Below are 9,786 nucleotides of genomic sequence, written 5' to 3' on the forward strand. Positions count from 1 at the left end.
TTTTCACACAGTGGTGGGTGCATGGAATGCACTGCTTGCATTGGTGGTGGAAGCAGATACAATAGGGTCTTTCAAGAGCTTAGCCCAAGAGTACATGGAGCTTAGAAAAATAGAGGGCTATGCGCTAGGGAAATTCTAGGCAGTATCTAGAGTAGGTTGCATGGTCAGCACAACATTGTGGGCTGAAGGTTCTGTAATGTACTGTAGATTTCTATGTTTTTAACCACTTAACCTTTTCTCCACAGGGTCAGTGACCCAATTCAAATGACCCAAGTTGCTGTTATTGCACAGACCCATTTTGGCATAACTGTGGAGGGTTTTCATCATTAAGCCTGTGCTTTGTCAGTGACTTGCTGGTTGGTCCAGTGACAGAGTACGAGGTTGAGTTCAGCAGCATTTGACTTCCAGTTTACTTGGACTTCCATGGTTGACTGTGAGATGGGCTGAAGCACAGTTGACAAAATCAGCCAACTAATGTCAATCCAGGCTGAGATCTCTCTCATGAATTGGTTACATTTTGTCCTATATCCAGTGTACAATACTTGCTCCATTGTGTCTTGTGCAGAATATTGCTTGGTGAATTCTGCAATGAAAGATTCGAGTACTGAGAGGAACATTTTTCATAACAAGTTCACATTTTATTCAGATAACATTTGTATATGGCATTTCATCTTCTAAATGTGCTCTGTAGACTGATTTACATGTGAAATACTTGTTTGTGAGAAGAAATCCAAAACAATTAAGTTGATCTTTCATCACCCTGATTTTTCCTCTTACAGCCATGAAAATAATTTACATCACAACAAGGCCCAACTTTTAGAATTCGGTTTGCCAGGATGTTGTCTATATCATAGCTTGAATGGTAGTTGCAAGAGATTTTTAACATTTTGAAAATTTTCCATTGCTATCAATTTTATTAAGTTGAATTTCAGTATAGATCTAAATGATAAATATCTTAATAATAGAACAAATAGATCACAGTGTGATGGCATACATTTTAGGTTACATTTATAAATCTTATAGTATGTAACTGGACAATACTCCTTGCAAATAAATATATTTTGTTTCATTTGTCTGCAGTTCTTGGAGACCAAATCTGGTGTCACCTGCATGGAATCACTTTGCTGTTACTCAAGCAGAGAAACAGGATGTTCACCTTTTAGAAGAGTATTAGACCAAATAATGGGAAGATGCAATTCCTTGCGAGTCAACAGGTGTGGAATTTCTCTTAATAGACTCTGCTGCAAGCATTTTTCTTACAAACGGGAGCATGAGCTTGCTGCTGCTGTTAACTTACAGAACAGCAGCAGGCATGGTCCATAACAGGATGTTCCTGTTCTTAAAGTTTTTTTTAAAGCATTCAGTAAATTTGTAATCAAGTTTTGGACTGGCTGCTTGGTCTCAGCAGTAAGAGAAAAAAATTTAGTATTTTGATACAGTACTTTGTATTGTTTTCTTGGGTATAAGTAGGAATGTTCTTTACAATGTGATTAGAAATTGTATTGTTTTGGTGTCAAATTCCTGGGAGCTTTTCAAACTTTGTATTCTTTGCAGGGTCATGGATTCTAAATTGAGCTTGTATTCTTCTGCTAATGAATAGTTTTTACCTGACAAAAATGTTGTGGGTATTCCCTCTGAATAAGAATCCTAATTTAAAAGCACTCCCTAAGCCCCACCATTGTGTGGTAAACGCTTAAGAATTTGCTAGTGTGTTTGTTCACTCTCACTTATAGATCATCCGACTTAAATTTATAAAGGCTTCTAAATCACTGTCAGTGTGGGTATTGAGCCAAGCAATGAGAGACTTACCACTCCAAGTTAGATGTTTTCTTCTAAAATAATTGCAAAGTAAACTTTGGAAGATAGAGTGGGTGATGCTCAAGCAAGTCTGATTTCTAAACTTGAAATCAATTTTGGTTTTGAAATATCTGCTGGTACTAAGTTTGCCATTTTCATTATAACAGTGATTGAGAATCCCTGAAACTGTCAACTAGTTGATCACTAAGTCAATTTCCACCTCCTGTTCAAATTCTTATCCTCATTGATTTCTAAGCCTTTGTAGTTTGCTAAAATTGTCGTTGTACTCCTTGTATGTGGTTTTAAAAATAGCTTGTTTCAAAAGCATTTTTATAAGTGTAAAATTTGTTAGGTTTTATGACAGGAATTTACTTTGTAAAACAGTCAAATGTTTTTAACCTTTTTTTTGTGGTAAGTTTTGTAATATTTAGCCCATTTTAAATATTTGGAGAGTATACGCAAGTTGAGGGGAAAAAAGGTTTTCTTTTTTATTCTTTGTCAGTATTTTGATTAGATTCTCAGTTCCAGAACCAGTAAAAAAAATGTATTCTTTTGTTTTTCAAAAAATGAGTTATTTTTATTTTTTGCCAGTTGATTGAACTTTCAAAGCCCAATTTTAAATTGGAGATAATGGACTTGGACACAAAGAGACTTGATTTGAAAATGTTTTATAAAATCTCTTGCTTCATTTTTGAAATATAATTAAGAAAAGATGTTTGTTTAATGCAGCAAGGTTGCAGTTCTCTTTGATATGTAGGGAAATTCATCTTTCAAATGTATAAAGAGGTCTTTTATATTTATCCAGGACAAAAGTTGGAATTTTTTTCATGCCATGCATGCAGGAAGGCTTTTCAGTTAATGCAACAGTGACTCATCTGGCCTAGGTTAAGTGCCCAAGTTGCAAGAGATAAGTTTGCACTTAATATTAGTGTTGTCACTGACCCAAAACATTTTACCCCTTTGGGAGGGAGTAATGTACTGTTTCTAATTGAGATTGCATAGAACAGATGGTGAATGTTCTGGAGTGAAAACATAAATATCAGCAGGTCACGAAGCCATCTGGAAAAGAAAGAATTGGGAGTTCAGGTCACCGTACGGGTTGGAGAAATTGAGTTAATGTTATAGTATGACTTTGCATCAACACAGGCCAATTCTGATACAAAGACTGTATAAAAGTAAATTTATTTTAATATTCTGAGGATTTATTGAGTTACTGGACTACTGGAATTGTACTGAAGAATTTACGCATAGTTACATCTTTAGGTGGAACAGGTATAAAATTTATCACAGAACATACAAGAAGTGGAAATAGAGTAGGTCCCTTGTGTCTGCTCTTCCTTTCAATCAGATCACACATTATCTCTTACCTTAGAAACACTAACCCTTTATCTTCATTAGAAACATTGACACCAGGAAATGTAGCCAATTTAGGCCAGCTTACTTTTTCCCTACTCAGCATTCTTTTGATACTTTATAACAATTGTGGGTGTTTTCTCTAAATTACTTTTACTCTGATTCTGATTTGTTACATACTCTCTTGATGTGTTTCAATCAAGTCTTTGTAATGTCCTGTTTAAGCTGTCTCATACCTCAAATCTATGGAAGACTATCTCGATTTTCCTGCTATCTACAGGTTTTAATTTCCACCTTTAGCATTGTTTAACTTGTCTTATTTTCTCTTCTCCTTTCAATCTTGATGGTTTCGGGATCTTTGGGCCTTCGTTGAGATTACTCCAAATAAATTAAAGGTTAGCCATTTTGATGAAATGCAGATTTGTCCTTTGAAAACCTAAAGATCATATGGATTTGTATTGTTAAATATCATTTATTTGTCTAAAGTTTGAAAATGTCCAAGTAGGAGTTTGAGAGTTTCACCCTCTGTTATTGGAAAAGTATTTCTGCTGTCACTATGATTAAACTTTATTGGTAAATGCTGGTTTCAAATGGAAGTGAAGGTGTTGAATCCAGTTGTGACAGCACTGAAAGGTTTGGAGGGGTGAAACTATTGGTCACTGCTGGTCTCTAGTGGAGAAGCAAACTCTGGCTGAAAATCCTGATCCTCTCTATAAAATTATAGAATGGTTACAGAACATTAGGAGGACACTCAGCCCATACATGTCTATGCCAGTTCTCTACCAGAACAACTCACTAGTTCCACCTGCAAGCTCCTTCTCCATAGCCTTGCATATTTTTCCTCACTGTAGATTTTCCAGTTCACGCTTGAAGGCCTCAAGGCAACCTGCTTTCATTTCCACAACTGCAGGAAGTGAACTCTATATTCCGAAAGCACACTATTAACTAGTTTTTACTCGTGCCAGTCTAATTCTTAATTCACTTCTTATTTTATACCTGTATAGTCCTTAGTTTTGCCACCAACAAGAATGGCCTCTCACTGTCCACTCTATTCAGGTATAAATACTTCTGCCATCTCACTCCTCAGCTTTTTTGGTTGAACAGTTTACCCTTAACAAACCTACACCATCTTACTTTATTCAATCCAACTTCCTCCAGCTGTCTATTTAATCCTGTCTTGGATCAATGTTTCTAAACATTTACCTCACACGAAGATTAAACTGAAGAAGTGTCTCAGCCCAAAACATCGACTGTTCATTTCCATAGATACTTCTTGACCTGCTGAGTTCCTCCACTATTTTGTGTGTTGCTTTGGATTTCCAGCATCTGCAGAATTTCTCATTAAACTGACTTGCCTGTTGCTGGGTTTGTACTTTTTCTTTACTGAACAAGGTAACATTCTCCAGCCCTCTGGTACCACTCTATAGACAAAGCATACTGAAAGGTTGTGATTACCATGGCAGTTTCTTCTCAAACTTCCCTCACATTCCTAGGATACATTCCTTTGGGTTCCAGTGACTTACAGGTTTTTAAGTTCAGGCAACTTTTCTAATAGTAATTTTTAAATCTGGAGCTTCATTCGTTCTACAATGCATCATGGGCTGGGCTGTGGATTCATGACAAAAGAGGAGGTGAGTTACAGTGCTAGGAATCCAGTTGCCTTTCAGCTTCACCTCTGGAACACTGGGTGCTTTGGGCCAGCAACACAGGCCTTCCACGTCCAGACTGGATAAGCACAGGTGGGAGAACCACATCACAAAGATTTGGGTCCATGTGTTTTAGTCCAGAGTTCTGATTTCTCAAACAAGATATCCTACTGCTCAAGCCATTTTTGGAACTAAAATACTGTTATGCAGGATTGAACATCCCTTACATTTTAACTGAAACAAAATTGTAATGCTTACTTAACACAATATTTTACAGATGGTGAAAATCCAGAACTGAGGAAACTCAACAAGTCAGGCAGCACCTATGGAGGGGAATAAACAGTCTTCACCAGATTTAATGATGAAGGGGCTCAGCCTGAATTGCTGTTTATTTCCCTCCATAGATGCTATGCTTATTTAATGTGTTTAACATTTACATAGCTTTTTGTTTGGATACTTACATGTAAGAATTTAGGATATAGTATTAAATGACTATAAGATTGTAAGCCAAGTATGAATCTACGTTATTTCTTCCTACAAGTGCTCTCTGGATGTCACGTTGTCAAAACTTTTGTTTTTGTTTTAGATCTTGGAGTGACTTGGATCCCCACTGCACGAATGACACAACCATTTTGACACTCTCATCAATGGATGGCCCTTCACATGCATCAAGGATTTAATGGTTGAGTGAAAGCATGGTGAATGCTGTGTCTTTCTAGAGCTTTTGATTTTCAGTTCCAATTTTTACCTCTGAGTCAAAGGGGAGAATAAAATATTTATGTGAATATCTGCCTTTGGCCACCATACATCTATGTTTATTTGCATGAATGCCCTATTCTCATTCAAATAAGTACGGCATTTTAGAAGAAGCAAGGACCCTAATGACAATAAAGATTGTAATTTATTTGTAAATAGTTGTAACTTACCATATTTTCCTCTTTTTACAAATGATCTATTTCTGAAGCTATATTTTTCTATTTTTGCTTTCTCAGACAGAGAATGGGATAACAACTTTCATATGGTACATCCACTTTTGGACTCAATCTGCACTAATGTTAAATTAAATTTTTTGACATGCAAGGTAGCTATTTAGACAAACAAGTAACTTTAAAGATATGGAATTTCACGCATCTGACATTCTTGTAATCCTCACTCTGGTAGTACTTTCTCCATTCTAATTGCTCTCCCTGTTGGATATTGCAGTCAGTAATTAACTGAATGGTTAACCCATGGTTTGCAGTTAACAATGGAGATGTAGTAGGAGGCAACAAAGTGGTACAGTGAAAAAGAGAGGTGACATTTTGCAATATATTTTTAAGAGATGGTGATCAACTTTTTTAATTTAAATGTTTAAAAAAAATGGGGTTTTCAAAACTGGACATGAAAGTGAAGGCCGGGAAGTTGCAATTCGGGAAGAAATTAAAATGAATGAATGAAAAATCAGAATGGTGACTGTAGAAGTGATCTGTCAGTTAGCTCCGGAGTTTGCCTAAGCTTCAAGTACTTGGCGATTGCATTCTATGGGAGATTTGGGTATGTTAAAGTACAGGGACAGATTAGGAAACTAATTCATGATTTGGACTTCTAAATGTTGGTTTAAGTTACTAAGGGTAAGAGGTATATCTTGTGAGTTAATTTATTGGTCAATGGTTTAGCCTTTGAAACTATTCTGTGCTCTTATATAGAAGAATATAAATCTCTAGATAAATCAACCCTTAGTCATCTGCAAACATCAGTTTAATTTTTGCATCACACAGATTTCAGTGATTTTTATATAAAATTACATTGCTTGTATAAACAAGCTAATATTGCCAAACTATAATGAATGCAATTGCATGTCTCAAACTGGCAATTGCTAAGCTAATTTGTTAACAATGTACAGTATTGCTAAAACTATGTAATGAACACCAGCTATACTGAACTATTGTCACAGCAAGTAATTGGTATTCGAAAAAGGCATCTTATTCTGCAAGTAATGTATATTGTTAAAATGAAATTACATTCTCATTTGGTTTATCACTTGAGTTTCTCTGCAGAGGTTTGAACGTTATACAGGTTGAGTATCCCTTAATGAAACTGTGTGCAGGGTAACAAAAGCAGATCAGCAGCACTTGGAGAATACCTGAATCAACAACAGACAACCCAGACTTTCAGTCTCCAGCTACGATGCCATGTTTTGATTAAAAGGTTACAGCAGACTATATTTGTATTTTACTTTTTTTCTTAGATTTTATGCAAGGTTTAAAAACAACCAGCATTGTAAACTTGTTATGATGTTAGTTTTCATCAGCAATGATCTTCACAAACATATAAATTTCTCTGCTGCTTCATGATCAACAGACTTTAAAATATTTCAAGATCTTTGAAAATGTAATGTTGTGCCTTTTCTCAAATTTCTATAACCAGCCTGTTGAATATTCACAATTACCTTCAATTTTCAGTTTGGTGTGATAAATCTTTGTTCATTTCATGATGGGCATACTGTTAAGTGGCATAGGTTCAGTCCGACACTGACGAGTCCATTCTTTCAGTATGAGATTTTGAGATTGAGATTCAGATCTTCATTTTTAACTTTGGTGTTTTTTCTATTTTTGTTACCTTCTGTTCGTTGTATTTGTGAGGGCACCTCTCAGAATTGTCTGTGGTGAGCAGAGACCTGTGCATCACCTGCGAACCTTCCTAGCGCCTTGTTGAATTTTCCACTTGTGACATCATGTCAGCGTTGAAAAGAACTTTACGATTTTGGACAAAGGGTACTCAACCTAGAATTATATTTCCCAGTTATTTATTTTTTAATGTTTGCCATTTCTGTGAAAATCAGTTTTAAAAAAGTGTAATTTAACAGAAACAGGGTTGCATATATCCCTTGATTATATCCCTGTTACATATAATTTACATAGTATTGTATATACTGATTAATCACATCTCAGTTCATATTTTCCATATGTGCTACTGCATATATTCACCAGGTAAAAGGCATTTTTACAGTTTATACTTCTCTGTGAACTGGTTTAAATATAATTCCAGAATAAAAGGAAGCAAATACTATTAATTAGGTGCAGGCTGTATCACATTTAACTGCAAACAAGAGAAAATCTGTAGATGCTGGAAAACTAAGCAACACAAACTACTGGAGGGACTCAGCAGGCCAGGCCAGGCACTGTACTATGAAAGACACTTTGGCAGCACTGGAAAACATTGACTGTTTACTCCAGCCCTCTTCTTCACCTGTCACCTTATACTTCTCCCTCCCCTCCCAACTCTGACTCCAGTCCTGCTGAAGGTTCTTGGCCTGAAATGTTGACTGTGCTCTTTTCCATAGATGCTGCCTGGCCTGCTGAGTTCCTCTAGTATTTAGTGTGTATTGCTCATACTTAACTGGGAAGTTTTGTCTGACAACATTCACTAGTGGCGGGGTGGGGGGGGGGGGGGTTTGAAATGCTGGGGAAAGCCTTGTTACCTACTAACGAATGATTTTAGCTGTGTCCTTGCTTCCTGAAACTACTTACTCATTTTGGACTACCCATTTTATGAGTAAACTGTCCCAAGTTCTACAAACAAACCAGAGGTGTTTTTAAAAAAAACCCAATGATGAGCAGTTAACCAATATCAATGTTCAGCCAGAAACCCTCTTGCACAATACAGTATCCATTTATCCATTCTCGAAGAGTTCAAAATCATGGATACTCACCCAATGCGGGTAAAGAGGAAGTTAGAATTCCACAGAACAAGTTAAATTTGGATCTATTGCTGGCCTTGCATGGATTTCAATGCTGAATTAATTTTATACCAAAAATTCATATTTATACATTTTTTAAACCTACAATGATTTGAGATGTGGATTGAGTAAATCTGAACAAGATACCTTCTAAGTGAGATTTGAGAGAGAGTATATTTAAATACAACAAATCAAAGCTTTAAAGGCTTTTGTACACCTGGATCCTGACCTTTCTTCAAAGTCTGTTGTAAGCTCTTGTATTATGGAAACATAAACAGAGCTTGATTCAAAATAATTTTTTGCTATATTGACAAATAATCACATTTCATGGAGGTTGTAGGAACTTGTTTGTGACAGTTGATAATTTTGGCTTATAAATGCAGTGGTGCAGATACTTTGGTACAATTCACTGAGTAGCAATAAAAAATGTGGATCTTGGGCACTAGTCAACATTTTGTGGAGTTGCATTATATTTTTAAAATTAAAATTGTTACTTTGAGTTGCCTCAAGCTATTCTACATTGGTGGAGCTTTGTCTACAACCGGTATGTTCATATTTATCAATAAAGAGAAGAAAATAGTTGTGTTTTTCCTTATTTTTGACCTCAAAATACCTGAAGTTGTATAGTTATTCTAATTGTGGAATAAGATAAACTGCCTTCCTCTGCTGATCCAATTACTTAACCCTGTTTTTGAACCAAAATATTGGTGCTTTTAAAAATAAATTACAAAAAAATATATATTGGTGCTTTTGTAGAGTATTTTAAATTCCGTTGCCTTCTTCAGGGAGACTTGTTTACCCTTACCTTAATAGTACCGCAGCATAAAAGTCAGGACCAACAGACTCCAGGACAGCTTCTTCCACCAGGCCATCAGTTTTAAACTGACACTGATTTCAGTGTACTCTCTGTTACAATGACTGCTTTATTTATTATAAATTACTACAATTGCACCTTTGGACAGAGACAAAGATTTTTATTGCTTACATCCTTCACATACATGAGGAGTAAAGTCAATTCAATTCACATTGGCAAGTACTGCTGGTCCACTGAATGCCATCTAGTGGTGGAAGATATTCCTCAATGTCATGCCTCACACTGCAGCTGACAAAATCTACTTAAACTGAGATAGTAGTTCATGAAATTACTTAACTGAATTCATGTTTAATTAAGAGACTGCATTTTGCTGTTTCCTTGCTTGAGTAATCAAAAATAATATTTTTCCATCTTGAAGCTGATGCAGAGAAGCACAAGCACCCCAATCACTACACTAA

The 9,786-nt window shown here is 35.9% G+C and overlaps 1 protein-coding gene across 2 annotated transcripts in view; it reads left to right on the top strand.

The window, feature by feature from the left end:
- atp11b (ATPase phospholipid transporting 11B) overlaps positions 1–9,093 on the top strand; it is a 151,702-nt gene extending 142,609 nt beyond the window's left edge. For both annotated transcript variants that reach the window (XM_059944854.1, XM_059944848.1), the window contains 2 exons: positions 1,081–1,214; positions 5,383–9,093. In XM_059944854.1, the coding sequence (XP_059800837.1) occupies positions 1,081–1,174 (94 nt within the window). In that variant the 3' untranslated portion in view covers positions 1,175–1,214; positions 5,383–9,093. The remainder of the gene's footprint in view (positions 1–1,080; positions 1,215–5,382) is intronic.
- Positions 9,094–9,786: the final 693 nt, after the last annotated feature.

The sequence above is a fragment of the Hypanus sabinus genome, chromosome 2 (assembly GCF_030144855.1).
Source record: "Hypanus sabinus isolate sHypSab1 chromosome 2, sHypSab1.hap1, whole genome shotgun sequence".
Taxonomy (NCBI): domain Eukaryota; kingdom Metazoa; phylum Chordata; class Chondrichthyes; order Myliobatiformes; family Dasyatidae; genus Hypanus; species Hypanus sabinus.